The sequence below is a fragment of the Aethalodelphis obliquidens genome, unplaced genomic scaffold, assembly GCF_003676395.1.
Source record: "Aethalodelphis obliquidens isolate GAN/ISIS:26980383/991018 unplaced genomic scaffold, ASM367639v1 scaffold35, whole genome shotgun sequence".
Taxonomy (NCBI): Eukaryota; Metazoa; Chordata; class Mammalia; order Artiodactyla; family Delphinidae; genus Aethalodelphis; species Aethalodelphis obliquidens.
This window is the reverse complement of record NW_020837979.1, coordinates 6,680,523-6,704,072: the sequence shown is the minus strand read 5'-3', so window position 1 is coordinate 6,704,072 and position 23,550 is coordinate 6,680,523. Positions and strand designations below refer to the sequence as shown.

The window sequence follows — 23,550 nt, the reverse complement described above, 5'->3', positions numbered from 1 at the left end:
ATGGGAGAGAAGCAGGGAGGCACGTAGCTAGGGAAAACTGAAGGTGAAAACAATGAAAGTATAGGATGCTGCTCTAAAGGCTCTGTACACATGATTAATTTTCTTTTTAACCCAAAATGCTTTTCTCAATGAAATTTATGTAATTCAGTTGGGGCAAAGGGGGTTTCCAAATCTGACTAATCAGCAACACTAATTGGGAACGTTAAAAAATACAGATTCCTAGGCCTCAACCCAGCCCCACTAAATAAGAATTTCTGGCGGAGGGAGCCCAGGAACCTGAATTTTAAAGGCTCCTCAGTGATTCTGATGGTTAGCTGGGTTTGAGACCTCCTAGTATGTTTCCAACCAAAGACGTGTATCAAAATCATGGTGGGGGGGGCAGACGTTGACTCTGCAGAGCACAGCTATTAATATTTTTAAAAGCTCCCCAGGTGAGCTCCCCAGGTGGGCACCCTGGTTAAGAAACACGGTCAAGAAATGGGATTGAAAAAGCCACCTGGTTGGAAAGGATGCTGAAGTCGCCATGCAGATTGGTTCTCTGTTGTTGATATCACCTGGCAATTTCCTTTGGACATTTTTCCTATCAAAACAGCACCTGCTCCTAGCCTGGCTGTCACAGGTGGACGATATGATTCCCTGTGGCTTCTCAGTGCATTTCCACAGGCAGCCAGGCTGGTGGGGAGGTCATCTCTGCTATTTGGAGAGACACTGGAATTTTTTGAAGTCTCTTTAAGGGAAAGCATATAGAATAACATTGTTCTTTCTCTGAACTAATGACACACTGTACCTTATGAAAGAAACAGTAAGATGCAGAATGGAGACAAGGTGGTAGAAAAAGCAACGATGGTTCATGTTTCATTAATTCGAAACAAAATCTGATCAAGCAGATTCATAATTAATTTGGTCTGAAAATTCCTTGCCCTCTTCTGTCGATTTTTTTTTTTTTTTTTTAAGCAGCAGCAACAATACAACAACAACTACAGAAATGAGAACCTGACACATAATTGTTTGGCTTTGAGGGAGGCTGCAAGCCCAGCTCTTTTAATGCCTCCCAGAGAAATACAACATTTTCTTTTATCCAAAATGGTGGTGTGATCCAATTCCTGCTCCAGCAGCCCCAGTACCTCATCTGTTGGAGTCTTTAAGTTTACGGCACAGACGGAAGCAGTCAGTTTCTCTCTTTTTATAGGACATTCACATTTGCATTCTCAACAGACAGTACAAGCCTCAAAGGCCATATTCCCCCCAATGTAATAATCCTACACTTGAAATACGAACGATATAATAGCAGCATGAAAATATTCTTACCCCGATGAAGGCTGGCTCCAGCTGTGGCTTAGTAAGTCAAAAACTAGTAAACTTGCTTGTAATAACATCCTAAAAATTCCAAAGGTTATTTTCCCTCATCCACAGTTAAAAAGCCATCTCCTACAGAACACTGTCACATCTGTGACGTGTCCAGGATTAAGGCAAGAGGGTTCTTGCTTATAGTAATTTGTCTGGTTAGAGATTAAAGAAAAAAACCTGTCTTGAGCTGTCAGTTAATATTTTTTCACTTAAAAAAAAATCCATCTTCATGCTTCACAGCAGAACTGTGTGATTTTTAAACAGAGGTAAATTCTCCTATCAGGCATCTGATAGTTTTTTGCATGTCAGCGCAAGGCAAGCAAACAAAACACGACCCGCGAAGTTTCAAATGCATCTTAGTAACATAAACGGAAATTAGCTAGCTTTCTTTGATATCGAATTACCGAAGCATCTCACTGAAAAAACAAAATCCTCCTTGCAATTAATAAAGAATTGGGGTATTCTAACCAAGTTGAAAGCTAAGAACCTTCAAATTCCAAATCTTTCCATTCCTGGATGAGCTTTGGTATTCAGATGTTAATAGGATGCCTTTTTTTTTTTTTTTTTGGCCAATGTTCAGGCCAAAGAGTCTGTGAAACAGACTTTTTCCATCCTATGACCTGTTTTAGAATTTCTTTCTTGCAAAATGTTAGTTATTTTACTTGGCGGATTGCCCAAATTCATTCTTACTTTCTCTCTTTCTCCTATTACTTTACCTCCTCTCCCTTCTCTTTTCTCTCCCTTCCTCACCCTGTCTCTCTTCTATTCTTTGATAAATTATGGATTTAAATGAAAATCCACTTGGCCCTACAGTCTATGTGAGATTTGGCAGGGTTGCTGGAGTTAGCAAATAAAAATACAGAATCCTGGGGCTCCCTGGTGGCGCAGTGGTTAAGAACCCGCCTGCCAGTGCAGGGGACACAGGTTCAAGCCTTGGTCTGGGAAGATCCCACATGCCGCGGAGCAACTAAGCCCATGTGCCACAACTACTGAGCCTGCGCTCTAGAGCCCACAAGCCACAGCTACTGAAGCCCGCGTGCCTAGAGCCCGTGCTCCGCAACAAGAGGAGCCACCACAGTGAGAAGCCCGTGCACTGCGACGAAGAGTAGCCCCCGCTCGCTGCAACTAGAGAGAGCCCGCACACAGCAACAAAGACCCAACAGTCAAAATTTAATTAATTAATAATAATTTAAAAAAAATACAGGATCACCAGTGAAATTCAAATTTCTGGTAAAAAACTTTTTTTTAGTGTATGTCTCAAATACTGCATGAGACATACTTACACTCAAAAACTATTCCTTGTTCATCTGAAATTCAAATGGAACTGGGTGTCTGGTATTTAATCTGGCAGTCCTAGTTTGGAGGCTAAACAGAGGGACATGAAACAACAAAGACATCTATTTACAACAACTGGAAGAAGAGACATTTCCATTCCCGTCCTCCTGAATGCTTTTGGTCTAGGTGTAACATTTTCTGTGGCATTACTTCAATTTATTTTTGATCAATCAAGTTTTACTAAAAGCTCCACAGAGGATATCACATCTCGATACTGAAGAAGTCCAGCCAGGGTTTCAGGGCTAACCCAGCACCACCCGAATCCAGAACTTGCAAAATCGGTCCCTCAGGAAACATGCAATTTTAGTCCAAGCAACAAAAACCGTACAAATATTCAAGTTTTAATGGCTCACTTTTCTTCAAAATTTGAACCTCAAATTTAGTACTTGCAAAGGCACTGAACTCTCTGCTGTTCTTACTCTGAGGCTGTGTAGCATGATTGGTAACAGTATTATTAGAAAAAACAACAGAATTCAAACGTACTTCAAAATGTAATGAAATGATCACCTCTTGGACATTGTAAGGGGAAGGTAAAAATAATGATATGCTACAGACATTTACAGATAAGATTAAAATCTTAATTATGCTAATTTTTTTTTTTTTTCCGGGTACGCGGGCCTCTCACTGTTGTGGCCTCTCCCGTTGTGGAGCACAGGCTCCGGACGCGCAGGCTCAGCGGCCATGGCTCACGGGCCCAGCCGCTCCGTGGCACGTGGGATCTTCCCGGACCGGGGCACGAGCCCGTGTCCCCTGCATTAGCAGGTGGACTCTCAACCACTGCGCCACCAGGGAAGCCCTATGCTAATTATTAATTCAAGTGTATTTTTCAACATCTTGAGTATACCCAGGGGTATCACACAATTCAGAAATGCTGTTCTCTTGTTCAGAGACACATTAATATTCAGTATTTGGAAGTAATTTGAAGTCTAATAGCTGAAATGAAGGCTGTATAGAAGCGAGGTTAAAAGCATGGACTCAGGAGGCAAAATGAGTTCAAATCCCAGCTCTGTCACACACTAGCTGTGTGACTCTGGGCCAGTTACTTACCCTCTCAGTGCATCATTTCCCTTATCAGTAAATGGGGATAACCATCCCAGAGAGCTGTGAGAATAATATGAGTAAAATGCTTAGAATGGTGCCTAGCACATAATAAATGCTCAGTAAACTTAAGGAGCGAGAGTCATACGACCTAGTCAAAACTGTCAATAGGAAAACAAAACTCACAAAGTTAGAGAACGTCTCCATTTTTACAATTGGCTCATGAGAAAAAAGAGTTTTTTTCTTGTGGTCAAATGGATAATATCTATTTTTTTCAAAATTAAAAACAATGATATTTTACGTATTTAACCATTAAAAAATCCTCTGTTTTCAGAGTAATCTGCTTCTGGGGTTGAGTGAAAGTAACATCATCCTGTTTCAAGAAGTGAGGCTATACGATTACCAGTTCTATCCAACTAGTGCTTGTTTTTCTTGTCTCACCCTGCTTATTATTTTCCTTACTTGCCAAAACTCCAAAAGCAAATGAATAATACTCTCTCCCCCATCCCTCCAAGCCAATTCATCTAACTCAACCCTCTAGCTTTAGTGTTAAACAGACTTTCAAATGAAATAGTCTCCATTCGCTGGGTTTCCTGCCATCTGGTCACTCGTAACTTTGTCTGTGTTTTGAGCCCAGCACTGCTTAGATCCACACGACGGCGCAGCGCACGTGTCTGCAGTTTAAGGCGGCATCGAAGAAAGGGGGCTTTCAAGTCAGACAACTGTAGGGGAATATCCTGGCTGGGCCACACCACCTGTGTAAGCTCTTGTAGCCTCGGTTTCTTTATCTATAAAAAGGGAGGTTCTAATGCTGTCAACGGTTCCCAGTTGCTATGAGGATTCAAAGAATGGATTCATCTGCAGGGTGATCCTGTGTTCCGTTTACACCGCCTGTCCCTGCATTACTGTTATATTATACAGCTCTCCTATTTTTAGAAAGCATTTAGTACACAGTCTGGCTTATAGTTAGTATTTGCTACCTCTTCATCATGATATACTGACACTGGTACTGTTTGAAAGAAATGCTTTAAATCCCACGGAGCCCTCATCTTTCAAGCAGGAATGGCCTGCTTAACACAGAAGGGTGAGTGCGCACGTGTGTGTGAATGCTTGGTCATCTGCCCATTATCCCTACAGTCCCTGTCTCTTTGTATATTTCAGTCACTTAAGAAGCTCAGAGTGGAGATGGAATTCTCTGTGGCAGAGCCCCGAGGGCAGAGGCTTAAATATTTTACATGTTTTTGTGGGGATCACGTGAGCACTGCTTTACCAAAATACACTCTGCCAACAGCAGAAGGCCCTTTGAGGTGAGCAGGTGGGCCGGGGCCGGGGAGCTGTCCTTCGACTTCTGCCAGCTACTCGGACTGTCAGATGAATTCCAGACTCCAGCCTCTACTACTTCCAAGACCTCCATCACCAGGCAGAAATACCACCCTGACTCATCGCCTGTAACCAGGCTTCCTCCTGTCTCCTTCCGCAAGCTTCCTCACAGGCTCTGTGGGCTGCAATGCTCTCGACACTATGGAAGGAGAGCAGATATTCAGGGCTTGAAGGGAGACGCCAGCCCTCTGCTCAGAAACAGAATTTCTTCCTTAGTATCTCTTCTAGTCCGTGCGCCCTCTGCACCAGACCTAAAGCAGCGGCTCCAAGTGGCTCTGACCCAGCTGGGATCTCAGCTCTGCCACTGCCAACTGTGAGGTCTCACTCACTGAAACCTCGATTATCCCTTCTGTAATATGAGATGTAGTAATGTCACCTCACTGGGTTGTTGTGAGCCTGAAATAAGACAACGTGTCCGGCAGAGTGCCTGACACAAGATAGACATTGAGTGCTTGGGGAGTAGCATTTTGGTACTAGGCTGCCTGAGAGGGGACCAGCATTACAGGCATAGGGGTGCAAAGAGAATCTGTGATCTGGGGGTGGGAGGGACGGGGGAGAACTCAGTTTGTAAATATACAAGCTCTGCATTTTGCAGATTTATATCTAATTAAAATCCATAGAAAAGAAAGCACAAATCAAGCTAACGGCGTTTCTGAAAGAAGATACACGAAATGCACAGCGGATATATTCCAGACATCTTCTGTGTTATCCTGCATTCGTTCATTTACTCACACTAATAATCTTTTACTGAATAAGTATTATGTTCTAAATGCTGGGCCAGGCTTCAACACAAGAGTGTGAAGCAGCTTTATGAAAGAAAACACTTGGAGGAAGCATAATCAGCCTGTTAATGTCAGGCAATATTTATTGATTACGCACTGCAATCAATACATATGGTAATATTTATTGATTTACCACAGGCTCCCTTGGCCAGAGTGACTCAGAAAAACGCTGCCATCTGCTACAGTCACACTGAATACAGAGGAGCTCCAGTTTATTAGTGAATGTCTCTTTGGACTGAAAGAGCTCTTTGCAAACGTGCCAAACTCACTTTCAGATACTGTCCACCTGAATCATTAAGTGAAGGAAGCAGTGGCTTCTGTGGTCTAGTTAGGGGTTGGTGAAAACTAACCCTGCCTGCATGGCATACACCCCAAATACCTACTTCTTGAGCCTGTGAATGGGTCCTGAAATTTTCTGAGTTGTCACTCCCTTGAGCTAAAGCTTTCCTTGGCCCTAATAGAATGCCTTGGGTCCGCTGAGGGGAGTCCTACCAGGCACCCTATAAACTAGCCTGTCAGGCAGCGTGGGCCAGAGAGATGGCCCGTGGCAGATGGGAGAGGCGACGGACTCACTGGAGGCAAATCTTTGGACAAGCTTCTTATGCTCTTTCAGCCCTGATTTCCTCTTCTGTAAAACAGGAAATAAGAACTTCCTTTCCAGGCTATTGGGAGGACAGAAGAAATCATCTTCATCAGGTGACCAAGTCGGGGTCAGAAACACTGCAGGGCCCCTACAGGTGGTTTCCTTTTTGTTCCTGACTCCCGTGGCACAAGCTATCTCGTTAGTTGGTCAGTAACGTCTACTGTGTTTTGTGAACATGGGTTGACCAAAAATGAATTTATGTAATGTGACCTGCATTTAAAAAATATTAACAAAAAAAAAGAAAATGTCAGCGTCATGGTGGGTCCTGTTTTGTGACACTGTTGTTTGAAACATACACTCTCGTAGGATGTGACATATGGCGGACTGGGTAGGTTATATTTGAAAATTTGTGATGGGAATGATCTCCAAAGAATGAAAGCTGGAACTTGAAGGGATATCTGTATACTCATGTTCCTAGCAGCGTAATTCACAACAGCCAAAAGGTAGAAGCAACTCAAATGTCCATGGATGGATGAATGGATAAAGAAAAGGTCTATACACACAATGGAATATTATTCAGTTTTAAAAAGAAAGAAAATGCCTTCTTAAAGAGGAAGGAAATTCTGACACCTGCTATGACATGGATGAACCTTGAAAACATAATGCTAAGTGAAATAAGCCAGACACGAAAGGACAAATACTGTCTGATTCCACTTATATGAGGTCCCTAGAGTAGTCAAAATTAGAGAGACAGAAAGCAGAGTAGTGGTTGCCAGGGGCTGGAGAGAGGAGGAAATGGAGAGTTACTAGCTATGGCAATCTATTAATTTGGCCTATTAATGGGGACAGAGTTTCAGTTTGAGAAGATGAAGAGTTCTGGGAATACTTCATGGTGATGGGAGCCACAAACATGTGAATGTACTTAATGCCCCTGAACTGCACACTTAAAGATGGTTAAGACTATAAATTTTATGCTATGCATATTTTTTCACAATTAAAATTAAAACCCTTTAAATTACCCCAAAAAAGCTTGAGAAATGCTGACCTAGATGACACCTTGAGGAGAGGTATGTTTGGATGGAGTCCAGGTGTAGAGGAAAGAGAAAGCATCAGTCTAGGGGAACAGAACAAGAGAGGGGAACAGACTTCCTAGTTTTGCTGAAGAATTTTCTTCTATGACCTCTGGGACCATGGGCCTTCCAGTCTGGTGTACGAACATGAAAGATAAGGTTTGCAGTCTTGTTCTGTGATGCCATAATTTCCAATCTACATTCCTGGATCTGTTTGCTGTTTTAATCTGACGGTATAACCAACACAACAGCAACATCTAATTTCCTTTTCAGGTAAAACTGACAGCCTTCTCACCTCTCTTTTCCTTCAGCAATGGTGCCCAGCCCCAGCTGGACTTGTTGGTCTTTGAAGGCTGGGTCAAGGCCTTCCCTCCTTATCCACTGGACAAGCCATACCTCTCAAAGGCCTTCGGTCTAATTTGTTCATCTACATAACAAGGGGGTCCAAGGAGCCCTAGAGACCCTTCCTACGTTATTTTTTATTCTTAGTGTCTAAGCGTTGGAGAAATGGGATCTGGCCAATTTTCTCTAGGCAAAGTGTCTATACTAGATTTCTCATTTTCCTAGCAGACAGGAGCCTGGCAAATTACTTAAACAGATACGGAAAGGAAGTCTCTGGGGAAGGTACCTCGTGGGCTAAAAGAACAGTCACAGTTCATCATTTTAGACACGCATTGCTATGGCCAAAATAAATATCAGGAAGGTTTTAAACTTCTCTGAAAAAAAAAACAACATCTTTTGGCAACAGTTCTCAGATCGACTTTGATCTCTCAAATTCCAAAACCTATTATATGATCAGTTTGTATAATCTTATTATTAAAAGCACATGCGTAAGTGATAGATTTCTTTATATGTTTAGCACATAATCGTTCCTCTGTATATTTTCCCTCCATATTTAACATTTCCTAAGATAATTCTACAATGGGCATAAGATATTTTTAATAAATAACTATGGACTGAATGTTTGTGTTCCCCTCCCCCCAAACTTATATGTTGAAATTCTAACCCCCATTGTGATGGTATTAGGAGCTGGGCCTTTGGGAGGTAATTAGTCATGAGGGTAGAACCCTTACAAATGGGATTAGTGCCCTTATAAGAAGAGACACAAAAGAGCTTGCTTCTCCCCTCTCCGCTCTTTGCCATGTGAGGACACAGCGAGAAGATGGCCATCTGCGAACCAGGAAGTGGGCCAGACACTGAATCTGCTGGCATCTTGATCCTAGACTTCCTGGGCTCCAAAACTGTGAGAGAGAAGTTTCTGCTGTTTATCAGCCACCTAGTCTACAGTGGCTTGTTATAGCAGCCTCAACTGATGGAGGTAAATACTTTTCATTGATATAAACACGCTTCACCTTTCACCTTTATAAATGACTCACAGGTGCACATCAGACATCTGGAAAGGAGCTTTGGGCATCACCGTTAGACCCACTCTGTTCCATCAGTCAGTGATATCCAAGTCTTCTAAGACATTTAAAATTAGAAGTCCGTGGTGGAGGTGAATTCTCCAGCCACCTCCTGGCTATGCATTCTCCTTTGGGGAGAGGTAAAGCCATGCACTGCTGGCCTCTGGTCCTATTGTCTGAAGGCTGGGAGAAGAGCTCATTCCGGCTGACATGTCTGGAGAAGACTGACCACTCTGCGTTCTTCTTCACAGCTCCGGCTTCACTAGAAGACCTTTGTAAACTTAACCCTTTCTAAGTATGTCACCTTTTTTAAAGGAGAGATGACAATTCTCATTAAGCTCTGATCTGTACCAACTGCAGAGATAGGGTTGTTTTCTATCTTTTCTAAATCATGAATCCTATTAAATGCAGTAATAAGTATTTACTGAGTGCCTACTAGGTAATGGGCACTTTCCATATATTACTTCCAACTGCTATATTAACCTGGGAGAAATAAGATTTCATGGGCTGCTCTAATTCAGTTTGAGCTTATAGGAGTTTCCAAGTCTTTTACTGTACAATGTACACACCTGGTAGACCATTTCCTTCTGCTTCATTTTGTTAATTTTTTTCTTCTAGAAGTTTAACTATTTGTGTTTAATCCAATTTCCTTAATTTATGAAGGTCATTTTTGAATCCTCATTTATTCTTTAAAGTAATAGGTACTTCGTTCAAATGCAGACAGGTCCTCTGTTAGGAGTTTTCTGCAAGCCTACACTTTTGACCTCTGACTTAAGCGTGGACTTGCCAGTGGTGGGCAAATCTGGATTAAGCAGGCACGGTGACCCTGTGAAATTGTGGTCTTTGCTGTAGCTTGGAAATCTCCATTTGCTCCTTATTCCTAGAACTTTCCTAGTGAAGATGACAAACTAACAGGATCTCAGTCTGCTCTTCCTCTGCAGGCACTACCTTAGTCACTTGCTCTAAAAAGTCATCACCATAGTCAAGGTCATGTAGGTTTTCTTCTATGTTGTCTTTTAGGAGTTTTATAGTTTTGTGTTTTACATTTAGGTCTGTGATCCATTCTGGGTTAATTTTAGCGAGGGGTGTAAGGTCTGTGTCTAGATTCATTTTTTTGCATGTGGATATGCAGTGTTCTACCACCATTTGTTTTAAAGACCATCTTTATCCATTGTATTGTCCTTGATCCTTTGTCAAAGACCAGCTGACTATATTTACGTGGGTCTATTTCTGGGCTCTCTATTCTGTTCCACTGATTGACTTATCTATTCTTTCGCCAACACCGTAGCTTTATAGTAAGTCTTGAAGTCGGGTAGCGTCAGTTCTCCAACTTTGTTCTTCTCCTTCAATACTGTATTGGCTATTCTATGTCTTTTGCTTTTCCAATGAGACTTTAAAATCAGTTTGTTGATATCCACAAAATACCTTGCTGGAATTTTGATTCAGATTGCATTGAATCTATAGACCAAGTTGGGGACTTTGTTTTTTATTAGAAGTATTCCATTATGTTTCCAATATATTGGAAAGTATTCCAGTATACCAAGATTGTTTATCCATTTACCAGCTGATGTATATTGGGGTTGTTTCCAGTTTTTGACTATTAAGAATAAAGCTGCTATTAAAATTCTTGTACTAATCTTTTTTTTTTTTTTTTTTTTTTGCGGTACGCGGGCCTCTCACTCTTGTGGCCTCTCCCGTTGCGGAGCACAGGCTCCGGACGTGCAGGCTCCATGTGGGATCTTCCCGGACCGGGGCACGAACCCGTGTCCCCTGGATCGGCAGGCAGACTCTCAACCACTGTGCCACCAGGGAAGCCCAAATTCTTGTACTAAGCTTTTAAAGGACATGCGTTTCTTTTTTTTCCCATGCTGATAATTACAAATGGAATTGTTGGATCTAGTACCAAGTGTGTGCCTAATTGCTGGGGAATGCAATAAATGTGTGTAAAAGGAACAGTTTTAAAAAATGGTTATGCCATTTTATGCTCCCATCAGCAATGCACTAGGGTTCCAATGGCTTCATATCTCCTGACTATTTGGTGGTGTTGGTCTTTTCAATTTTAGTCATTCTAGTGGGTATATACAGTGGTATCTCATTGTGGCTTTAATGTGCATTTCCCTGAAGATGAATATTATTAGTAAAATGCATGTTTTCAGTTCCTTACTGGACATTTGTATATCTTCTTTGTCTGTTCGAGGCTTTGCCCATTTAAAAAATTTGTGTCTTTATCATTTTGTTATTGAATTGTCAGAGTTCCTTATACATTCTGGATACAAACTATTTGTCAGATATATGTATTGCAAGTATATTCTCCCAGTTTGTGTCTTGCCTTGTCATTTTGATGACCAGATGTTTTGAATTTTGATGAAATCCAATTCATCGGGGTTTTCTTTTCTTTTCTGTGGTTTTGTGATTTCTGTAAGAAATCATTGCAGGTTGTGAAGATATTGTCCCATGTTTTCCTTTAGAAGCTTTATAGTTTGGGCCTTTAAATGGAGGTCTGTGATCCATCTCAATTGTGTCTTAAGTGAGATTCAGATTTTCCCCCAGTAGTTCCTCCAGCACCATTTGTTGAAGACTTGTCTTTGTCAAAAATCAGTTGACCATATATGTGTGGGTCTACTTCTAGACTCTGTTTTGTTCCATTGATTTGTCTGTCCATGTCAATGCCACACTACCTTCATTACTTTAGTTTTACAGTAAGTCTTGAAATCAGGTACTGTAAGGCCTCCAACCCTGCTCTTCTTCAAGACTGTTCTGGCTACCTAGGACCCTTGCTTTTCTATAAAAATTTTAGAATCAACTTGTCATTTTCTAGAAAAGTGCCCTGTTGGCCTTCTGATCAACACTGTGTTGTATCTGTATATCATTATGAGAAGAACTGACATATTAACATTAGGAGCCTTCCAATTTATGAACATCTCTCCATTTAAGTCTAAAATTTCTCTCATCAAGGTTTAATAGCTTTCAGTGTACAAGTCTTATATGTCTTTTGTTAAATTTATTAAGTATTTTATATCATTGCAAATGGGACTGCTTTTTAAATTTCATTTTGCAATTGTTTACTGCTATTAGAAACACAACTGATTTTTGTAAACTGACCCTGCTAAATTCTTTTATTGGTTCTAGTAGTTGTTTATTAAATTTCTTAGGATTTTCTCTATAAACAATCATTCATAAAGATTTTTCCAAAAGATTTTTCAATCTTTATGCCTATTATTTCTTTTTCTTGCCTTATTGTACTGACTAGAACTACAATGCTGACTAGAAGTGATAAATGCAGACATTACTGCTATGTTCTTGATCTTAGGAGGAAAGTGTTTGGTATTTCACCATTAAATATGACATTAGCAGTAGGTCTGGGGGTAGATGCCCTTTGTCAGATGCCCTTCTTGTACTAGTTTGCTGAGAGTTTTAAAAATCATGGATGGGTGTCGAATCATGTCAAATGCTTTGCCTTCATTTTTTTAGAGGATCATATGGTTTTCTCCTTCATTCTATTAATACGGTGGATTACACTAATTTTTCTTCTAACATTAAGCCAACCATTCATTCCTGTGATAAACCCTACTTAGTTATAATGAATAATGTCCTTTTCATATATCACTGGAACATATATGCTAATGTTTTATTAAGGATTTTTTAGTGTTTATAAGAGATATTGGATTACAATTTTCTTTTCTTATAAGGTTTATGTCAGATTTTGGTATCAAGGTTATACTGGCCTTATACAATGAATTGGGTAGTTTTTCTTCCTCTTCTATTTTCTGAAGGAGTTTGCATAAGACTAGCAGTTCATTTGTCGGTGTTTCATTGGTAAAAACATTTCTTATTTAAGTTTTGATGGAATTTACCAGTGCAACCACCTGCCTCTGGAGGAATTTTCTTTGTGGAAAAGTTCTGATTACAAATTCAATTTCTTTAATAGCAATAGGGTCATTCAGATATTCTATTTCTTCATGTGGCAGTTATGGTAAGTTACTTATGGTAACTGTACTTTTCAAGGAAATTGACTATTTCATCTAAGTTGTCAAATTAATTAGCAGAAAGTAGTTCATAATATCCAGTTACTGTTGTTTAAACTTCTGTAGGCTATATAGTGATACACACTCTTTCTTTGCTAATGTTAGTGATTTATGTTTCCCTCCTCTCTTCCTTGATTAGACTTGTTAGTGTTTTGTTAATTTTACTAAATTTTTAAAAGAACTAAAGTTTGGTTTTTTAATTTTCTCTATTGTTTAAAAATTTTTATTCCTATCTTTATTATGTACTTCTTCCTAATGATGTGGGTTTAATTTATTCTTCCTTTCTGGCTTCGTAAAGTGGAAACATAAATTACTGATGTTCAACTTTGTCCTTTTCTAGTCATGTAAAGCTATACATTTTTTGGTGTGTATTGTTTTAGCAAAGCCCATAAATTTTCATAAACTGTACATGCATTTTCATTCAGTTAAAATTTTTTCTAATTTCCTTTGTGATTTATTCTAACTCAAAAACTATTTAGAAATGTTATTTAACTTTCAAATAGTAGGCATTTTCTAGAATTTCATTGCTATTGACTTATAATATAACCATGCTGTGATCACAGAACACATTCTGCAAGATTTTAATCATATGGAATTTATCTATATGTCTTTTATTGTGCACAGTAAGGTCTTGCTTCATGTGTACTTGATAAGATTACATATCTTGCACCAGTCGGGTGTAGTGTTTTATAAATGTCAATTAGGTCAAAGTGGTTGATAATGTTCAAATATTCTATATACTTCCTAATATTTTGTTTAATTTTTCTACTGATTACTGAAGAAATGGATGTTAAAAATCTCTATTATTATTGTTCTGTCAGTTTTTGTTTCATATATTTTGATAATCTCTTAGTAAATACGTACATATTTATGACTGGTCTGTTTTCCTCATTAACTGACCTTTTTAGCATGATAAAATGTTCTTTTTACCTCTTCTAATACTCTTTGTCTAGAAGTCTGTTTGGTAGTTTAATAGTGTCACACTAGCTTTCTTATGCTTACGGTTTACACAGTCTATCTTTTCCTCTTCCGGCTTCAACCTACTGTGTTTTTATATTTAAATTGTATATCTTATAGACAGTAGGCAGTCTTTCAAATCTAATTTATTTTGGTATTTTATTTTAATCCCTCCAATGACATTTATGCTTTTTTTGGTATTTTTTTTTAGTGGTTTTTCTGGTTATTACACTATGCATCCTTAACTTATTGCCAGTCTACTTGGATTTAATATTGTATCACTTCACATAAAATGTAAGAATCTTAGAGTCATGCAATTCCATTTGCCCTCTCTTATCCTTTGTGGTATTTTTGTCATACATTTTACATCTACATACATCATAAGTCCCATAAAAGAGTATCTTGTTTTTTACATTACATAATCTTTTATATTTACATATATATTTATCATTTCCTGTAAATACTTCCTTCGTGTAGGTCTGAACTTCCCCCTGATATTATTCCCCCTCAGCCTGACAAATTTCCTTTATCACTGATTGTAGTGCAGGCCTTCTGGAAATAAATTCTCTCAGATTTTGAAAAACCAAAAATGTCTTTATTTCACCTTGTTTTGAAGGATATTTTTGCTAGATTTAGAATTCTAGCTTGATAAAGTTCTTTATTTTTTTTTATTTCATTGTTTTTATTTTGTCTTCCAGCACTTTAAAGATGTCTTTGAATAATATTCTAGCCTCTGTTGTTCATGGCGGGAATCCTTTGGTTAACTGCGTCACTGTTACCTTTTACATAATATGTCATTTATCTCTGGCAATGTTCAAGATTTTTCTCTTTATCTTTAATATAGGTTTTAGCAATTTTACTATAACGTTTCAAGGTGTGGTATTGTTTTATTTATCCTGCTTAGGATTTGTTAAGCTTCTTGCATTTGTAAGTTAATGTGTTCAGCCAGTTTGGGATGCCTTCAGCCATTATCTCTTTGAATATTTTTTCTGATCTGTTTTTTCTGTCCTCTCCTTCTCAGACCCCAATTACATGTATATTATACTACTTGATATTGTCCTATAATTCACTGAGGTTCTGTTTATTGTTTTTAATCTTCATTCTCACTGTTCTTCATATTGGATAATGCTTATTGATCTGACTTTAAGTTTACTTACCCTTTATTTGGTCATTTCCATTCTTCACTAAGGCTATCCAGTGAAATTTTTGTTTCAAATATTTTACTTTTCAGTTCCAGAATTTTCACTTGGTTCTTCTTAATCATTTCCATTTCCCTGCTGAGGGTCTTCTTCTTTCAATTATTATGACCATGTTTTCCTTTATATTCTTGAATATATTTTAACACCTGCTTTAAAGTTATTGCCTGAAAATTCCAACATTTAGGTTACTTCAAGTTCTATTATAGCAATTACATTTTTTCTTGATTATGAGTAACAATTTCCTACTTCTATACATATCTGTTAATTTTTGATTAGATAATAAATATTATGAATGACATGTAATAGAGGCTCTAGATCTGTTTTATTCCTTTAAAGAGTGTTAATATTTTTGTTTCAGACTAATTACTAGCTGAACTCGTGAATGCTTAGGATTACACTTTGTTATGATCTACTTTGGTTTTGCCCTTAGTTTTAGGATGAATCCTTTATTCTTAAGGCGAGGCCTTTCTGAGGGTTCAGACAAAAACGTAAGTGTTTGCCAAGTCCCTATAACTTGGGTGAGATTCAAATTCCAAACTCTACGGGCAATCTTTGTAGGCAGTAGGCAGCTACTGAAATGTATGCTCAGCTTTTCAGCTCTCTAGCTATTGTTTTCCACTGGGCTCACTGGCCTTTCTCCCATACCTATGCAGTTTAGAAGTCACCCAAGCATGGAGGAGAATTTATATACAGAAGTGGAACTCTCTTCTCTATGGCTGCCTCCTTTCTGGAATTTCTTCCCTTAAATCCCAGCCACTCTGGCAGCCTTGAACTCCATCCTCATACACTTCAAGAATATATGATTGTGGCCTTGAGTTGTAGTTACTCTTGGTGGAATGGGGAGTGCCCTCAGGAGAGAAGCTGTAAAAATGTAGGTCTCATGCATTCCAATTCTTTCTCTCAAGGATCAAGTTGCCAACATTTCTGCCTTCTTTTGATCAGCCTCTAGTGTCTTCAAATAGTTTTGTTTTGTAAAAAATATTTCATCCAGTTTTTTTTTCTTTGCGGTACGCGGGCCTCTCACTGTTGTGGCCCCTCCCATTGCGGAGCACAGGCTCCGGACGCGCAGGCTCAGCGGCCATGGCTCACGGGCCCAGCCGCTCTGCGACATGCGGGATCTTCCCGGACCGGGGCACGAACCCATGTCCCCTGCATCGGCAGGCAGACTCTCAACCACTGTGCCACCAGGAAAGCCCTTTTTTTTTTTAAGATTTTACATACAAATGAGGTCACATGGTATTTGTTTTTCTCTGTCTGACTTATTTCACTTAGGATGATGCCCTCAAAGTCAATCCATGTTGTCGCAAGTAGCAGGATTTCCCTCTATGGCTGAATAATATTCCATTGCGTACAGATACCACATTTTCTTTAGCCATTCATCCATCAGTGAACACTTAGGTTGCTTCCATGTCTTGGACATTGCAAACAATGCTAATCTCTCGTTTTTAAAAGAGGCTAGTGAGGAAAGATGCTTTTTCAGAAAATGAGCTGTCTGGATACTCTCAATTTTATACTACAGTTTGAAACCAAAAAATGGCTTGAAATGACTCACAGGTCATGGAACTATACAGACAGAGGGATGTATAAGCATTACTGAAGCCAAGTCTGTCCCACCAAACCACAAATGTAGAAGAGGTATCTTTCCTAGTGCCTGTGTGTATGTTATTTACAGTTTTCAGCTCTCCTTCACCTCTTTGGTTTCCATGGAGCTCATAATTTTTGGTCTGTTTTACCACCTTGTTCCATCTTCTGGCATCTGTATACTCCTGATTCTCCTGACCTGGCTTCTAAATCATTTTGATTGCTCTGACCCTTAATGTTGAGTGTCCTCTCAAAATCCATATGTTGAAGTCCTAACCTCCAGTACTTCAGAATGTGATTTTATTTTGATAGCATCTTCACGGGGTAATCAAGTTAAAATGAGAACATTAGGGTGGGCGATAATCCGACATAACTAGTATTTTTATAAAAAGGGGAAATTTGGATACAGAGAGATGCAGAGAAGGAAGATGATGTGAAGAAACACAGGGAGAAGATGTTTATCTACAAAACAACGGACAAGGTCTGGAATTGATCCTTCTTTCACAGAAGAAACAAACCCTAATGACTGATCTTGGGCTTCTAGCCTCCAGAACTGAGACAATAAATTTCAGTTGTTTAAGGGACCCAATCTATGCTACTTTGTTACAGCAGCCCTAGCAAACTAATACACTTACCACTTAACAAATAAATGGGTCCCCACTTTTCTCCTTGGTTCTGACTTATGACTTTGTTTTGTCTCCTAAGATCCCCTGACCCCTCAGTATGGTAAATGGCCAAAAAAGCTGAATATCCAAAGATGTGTGTCCCAATTTTTTCACTTAAGTTGAATGACTTTTCTGATCCTTAGATTCCTTATACATGAAATAAGGATATTGTCTTACCTATCTGTCTGCATAGATAAAGCTCAGATAGGATACCACACAGAGACTGTAAAATGCTACCCAAGTCTAAGGCATCCTGAGTCCCTGCTCTTTATTCATAATGAGCTGCTCCTCTTGCCTAATTATAACAGACCACGGTTAGAAGGTGCTTTGGGAGGATCAAGTTTAGAATTCTCCACTTTTAAGAGGGATACTTGCAGCCTCAGGCTTTATTTCTGCTGTTTCTAGTTCAAGAGGCAGGATATGAGATGGATGACTAAGTCTGTTTTGCTCAAAGAGACAAGAATGTGGGGTGATGCTTCAAACTCTCACTGTTCACAAATCTCCAGAGGGTTTAAAAATAATTCCTCAGACAACATATTTATTTTGATAAGGTAATGAGTTATGGAAACCAATTCTTTTAGAGAATGGACTTTTCGGAGATGTATAAGGGGTGCAGAACTTTAGCGGCACATCAAACTGTATTAACAAAATCGGAGCCCACTGAATGTGATTTTAAATTTGAAAAGATTAAATGCAGGATGCTAGCAGCTTTCCAAAATATGTTGTATGCTCCTTTGCCTGTTTTTAAGATGATTTGTTAACGAGAATTTCAAAAATTGTTGTTTCTACAGTAATTAACACTTTTATAAAATTATTTATAAAAAAATATAACTTACTCCCAAATAGTTGACATTCTAGTTGCATAAATTCTTATGTAGTCTCAAACACCGCTCAAAAGAACTACATATTTAAATGATTCTACCCATTTCAGTTCTCTAGAATGCCTCCAGATGGCATTAAAACCCTTTTCCTACTATATTTTACAATCAAAAATTTAAAAATTAGTAATATTTTAACCATTTAAAACCAGTCACATTCATTATATCATTAGAAATCATGATAATGGAACTATTTTGAACTTTTAGGGTAACATCTTAAGAAACATGTAATCATAACCTTTATGAAACAAACAGCCATCCTATGTAAGCCAAAGGCTCTTCCTAGATTGAGAAACAGATCTTGGACAAATACACTCAATAATGTTATATGGTAAGCTGTCATTTCTAATGAATAGCACTTTAAATGCTTAGTAATAAGAGCACTGGTCCAAATATAGATATATGCACAAAACTGTCTTATAATAAGAAAATACATTTAACTCCTCAGAAATGATAAAAAATAATGATTTTTAAGGAGTAAACCTGTTACTAATTCCTATGGAGCTAAAATAATTTGTTAGCTTGTGAATTATGTAAACTTTGGCATATAAATTTGGCATCGAATTAATCGTCAAAACATTTCTTGGATTGCTTGGCTATCGAGAGGAAAAAGACAAAATGTAGAGTGAAGAACATGTTTTAAAAGCCTCTTCTTATCTTTTCAAAACTGTGTTTGTTAACTCAAAACTATGAACAAACCCTTGAGGGTCCAGAGATATCTATAACTGTATATTTCACATAATTCAGAGGTCAGGTTGCAAAGGGCAGGCTTTAAAATGACACTGGTACTTCCCAGGTGTGCAGGACAGACTATCTCCTAGTATGTGTGAAAAGTCCTCTAATTATTTATGACAGTGATGGAAGTTGCCAAGCAAATTCCAAAAGCTTTCCTCCCCTCCCCCTGCCAAAATAATACCGTTAAATCTCGTTACATTTGTACTTTATGAAGGAGCCTTGTGTTTTCAAGATTATTCTTACTGGGCTAAAGCATAAGAAAGACCTCAAAATGCATATGCACCCAAAAGCATTTAAAAACACATTATCATGAGAAAGAGAACCACAGGCTTCTTTCCATTATTACTGTTACTATAACAAGTTATTTGCGCAGTTTCATATTATAAGCATATTAAAGAACAGTCATCTCGGGATAGAAACAGGAAACAGACTTACGATGTATTCGATGTGCCATTGTCTGGACTCCCTGGCTCAGCATCACCTTTCTCTTAAAAAGGAAGAAAATACCAACATGTGAGCGTTACAGCCTATAAGATTTAAGAGAGGTTCAATATATTTCCACACTCCTACTAACAACCATTCAAAATGTGCAGCAGGAAGCTTTTCAAACATCTTTTTTATTGTCCAAGAACCGGATTTGCAAAATAATTTCTTCTTTGTAATACAATGGCCCGGGCAAGGATCTGTGAATAGGTACTACGGAGCTGTTTGCAAACAAGCAGAGGTTCAGAGTGGAGACCCTGCCAAAAGATGAATACCTTACAGATGGCATCTGTTTCCTTCTACTTCTTTTACAGAAAACTTAAGGAAATAAACCCCATTAGCATTCTAGATGCAAGGCGTTTTGAATTCCGATCCCTTCTGCAAACACAAGCTAAACCAGGTCAGGTGACATCAGAACTTGGAGGAGAGAATTTTACACAACACTGAGGTTGCACCCCAGCTTACAAGATTCCCAAGAATTACACCCCACAGAGAGCCCCAGCAGCAGGTTCTGGGGTCACCCTGTTAATGCAGAATAAGATATAAATCAGAAATCCTTCCTGGCCATCTGAGAGACTAGTTAAAGAAATGTTTCTGCCGTCTGTGGTCACCGAGGATTGAATGGGTTTTAATGAAGGGAGCCTGGAACCAGTTCGTTTCTTGTAGTTTTAAAGGGCAAATTCCTCTTGCAGTTGACGTAATGTAAGTCTTAGATCCTCGACCACTGATGGCTTGACACCATACATCCTTGTATTGTAAGGCATTTCTTTTTGTTTTCTTGAGGCTATGGGATGGAGGAAGGTCATGACTGCCATTGTGAGTTAGCTGTGGTTAGTTAGGCTGGTTATGTAGTGCTAATAGTTTAACATACCCCAGAGAAGGTTATGAGTTGCAAGAGATGGGCCTGACGGTGGCAACTTGCTTTGCTTTGCTCTTTCAAGCCAGGCCTGGAGACCTCACAGAATCCCCCAGTCTGCTGTTTAGGGCTTCAGGCCTATGTCCTGTACCAAGTCCCTTTTGTCAGCTGTAGCCATTAGCTTATTGTCACCGAGGCTTGGGAATGACCCCCTAAATTACATGATGAACACATTCTGAAGATATCGTCCAAACTGAACTCAAAAGTAAACTTTATAATTTCTTTTCCTTTTAGTTCTTTCAAACAGAACGGTTGTGAGAGAAAGAAGACAGTGACATATAGTGCACACATCTATCTCAGATGTAACTCTGTGCTAATGTGTGTCTACACACTGCCGGGACATACGTGAGGGACAGTCACCTTGTGAAAAGTCACATCTATTTTAACTGCCTCAATAGCAAACACTGACGGAGTCCCAGTACGTGGGAAACCATGCTGAAGTAAAAATAGAGGCAGAGAATTAATAAACTTGCTCTAAAGCTTGTACGTTCATAATATATTTTCTCTTCCAGGCCAGGTTTGTTGTAAACTCACTTAGGAGACATGCAAGACCTTGTCAACTGTCTTTGGTGCTAGAAAATAACCTTAGTACTGTCCAAAATCACTTTTCAAATGAGAAACCACAATTCCTGCCAGAATCCTAAAGTACAGAGTTGTAACACCTGCATAACCTAAGATAAAACTAAATGGAGGTTTAATTTTTCTCAAACATAGCGATCTTTTTTTTCCCCTTTAATTTGGAGAAATTGGTTACTTTCCCTGGTCTGGAGCTGCCAGAAGTGACCCCACATCCAATCATCATCAGGAATGTAGGCAGCAGGCTCAGAAGCCCAGGAGTAAACGTTTCTCAACAACTTATGTCATTAAAAAAAAGGAAATCAATCTGATACGTGAAGACAGTGTTTGGATGTCTGAATAAATATGTTTCACCTTGGCCAGCAATGCTGCCAGATACCCCGTGGGCTGAGAGGACAGAGGCCTTATTGCACATGGGATCTGGGGGCTGCGGGAATCGGGAGCGGGAGCGGCGCAGGAACAAAGCTGCAGCTGGTTATCTCTGCTCTTAGCAGCACTTATGTTGTGGCAACAGGGAAAACAGAATAGGTTCTGGCAAACAGGAAGGATGCAATGGGGCCACACTGGGCATGTATGAACAGTCGGGGAATGAGTGCTCTCAGTGGATCATGAATTAACCTTTTTGGAGAAAAGGAAACGCAGGATGGAGTCAGGAAGTAAAACTCTGTTTGCCCTTCAGAACACAAAATTCTCCCCAATATCTGGCAATTTTACGTGATGTAATTTCTGAAGTTAACTTGAAGTGTCTCTGTGCACAAGCCATGGAGAATCATAGGCTCTGTATCAGGACCCAAGGGAAAATGATGAATGGGAGCCGGAAAAAATCCTCAGTAAGGGAGTTTTCAGTTGGGTGCTCAGATGTTTCCTCTCCGCCGCCAATGAGGACTGTTGGGGCTTCGTCCTGATTATTCCAGCTGTTTTCATGATAGATTCAACACTGCTCTCCTAGGGAAGGAACCTGTATTGATCTTTAAGACACTGGGCATAAGAGAGAGGCTCAGGTGCAGTGTGGTCCTTTTGCAGGCGGAAATATAATTAAAGAGAGAAAGAGAAAAAACGAGCCATAGAAAGAAAATGTATACATTCACACTCACATATCAATACATATGTATGTGTATATGTATATTACATGTATACTTTCAACTTGACACTCCATATTTGTCTACCTGAGTCTTCCACAGTACCAAACATATATTACATGCTCAGTATATGCCTTCTGTCTGATGACCTATCATTAATGCAGTGTCCCACGCTACAGTGGGAAAAGAGGAGAAAGGTACACACACTACTGAGACGGTATACAAGTTAAGGTATGAAACGGCTTGATGCCTCCAACAGGTCACTTAAAAAATTACAGTAGCTACATGTTTAATCCAGTAAATCTACCAAGGACGTTTATGTCGAGTAGTCTTTCTGGAAACATAGATAATATCTAATTCACGCCCCTTCAACTGAAAATGACTGCACTGCTGGAGTACCATAATTAGCGCTATGAAAAGGAAATCAAAATAGACCTAGGCTGTATTCTGCTTCGAAGGCAAGTTTTGCTGTGCTACCACTTTATAATAAAAGGAATCTGTGCTCAGCGTAAAGAAAAAAACCTGAACAGTAGAGAAAAGGTAACGACTCTGCTTGCTTTTGTCATTAGTCCTGTTAGCCCTGCAACTATAACGCTAAGTAATAAGCTTATTTCTAGATGAATCAACTTCAGACAGTATGTAATAATTTCTGATATGAAAAATGAGAGATAAGATATTTAATACACTTATACTACCACCTCCCTTCCGCTTAAAATTTTTGTTCGTTCTGTTAAACTTTAGTGTCTAGTGGGTATTTTAACTTTGAATAAACTTAACCTATTTTTTGATTAAACAGCTTCTGACAGTACCTTTTCTTTTACACTATGCAAAGTGAGGCAACTCACATCCCACTATGCACAGCTATACCTTTCCTCCGGCATAGCCAAGATTTAAAATATTTATATTCTGTTCAGTAACTATTAATGAGTCATCCTCATTAATATTAATTTTATCAATAATTTAATTTTGGGAATTGCCCATAGGCCATGAGAAAAATTATACATGAGTAACGGAATTTACAATATTATAACAACATATATATTAGCCTCTAAGGAACAGCAGAGAGACTGGACCTGCACGGAGGGACGGCCACTACACTTGAAAGAAGGCAAGGGTTCCCAGTATTTACATCAAATGGATTCTCATTCTTATATCTCATCATGGCACAGGTTCATTTGTCTCAAGTAAAGGCTATGCTTTTCCTAAAGAGAAATTCAATAGAGCATGCATGTAATGTGTACAAAAATGTTTATATACAGTTTTTAAAAAGTAAAATGAGTTAACTGTAAAAACACCTTCCAGGCCCAGAAAGGGGACACTGACAAGAAATAACCCAGAAGCCTCCTGAGCTTGTGTCCTATTCAAGCCCAGCTAGCTAGCAATGGATTTTTGTGTTAATCATTCTCCCTTTCTTGACAGTTTCTGTCACCATGAATTAATTTGTAAATAAAAGTCTTTAGTTTTTCCTGATTTTAAATTTCGTATGCATGCAATCATAGTGTAGGCATTCTTCTGGGA

At 39.0% G+C, this 23,550-nt stretch overlaps 1 protein-coding gene across 3 annotated transcripts in view; it reads right to left on the bottom strand.

The window, feature by feature from the left end:
- Window positions 1-23,550, bottom strand: part of AFF3 (ALF transcription elongation factor 3) — a 560,304-nt gene that overhangs the window by 158,591 nt on the left and 378,163 nt on the right. For 2 of the 3 annotated variants that reach the window (XM_027128817.1, XM_027128818.1), the window contains exons 8-9: window positions 19,414-19,465; window positions 3,730-3,783 (exon numbers count right to left, since the gene is read on the bottom strand). In XM_027128817.1, the coding sequence (XP_026984618.1) occupies window positions 3,730-3,783; window positions 19,414-19,465 (106 nt within the window). The remainder of the gene's footprint in view (window positions 1-3,729; window positions 3,784-19,413; window positions 19,466-23,550) is intronic. The other variant, XM_027128819.1, reaches the window with a different exon arrangement.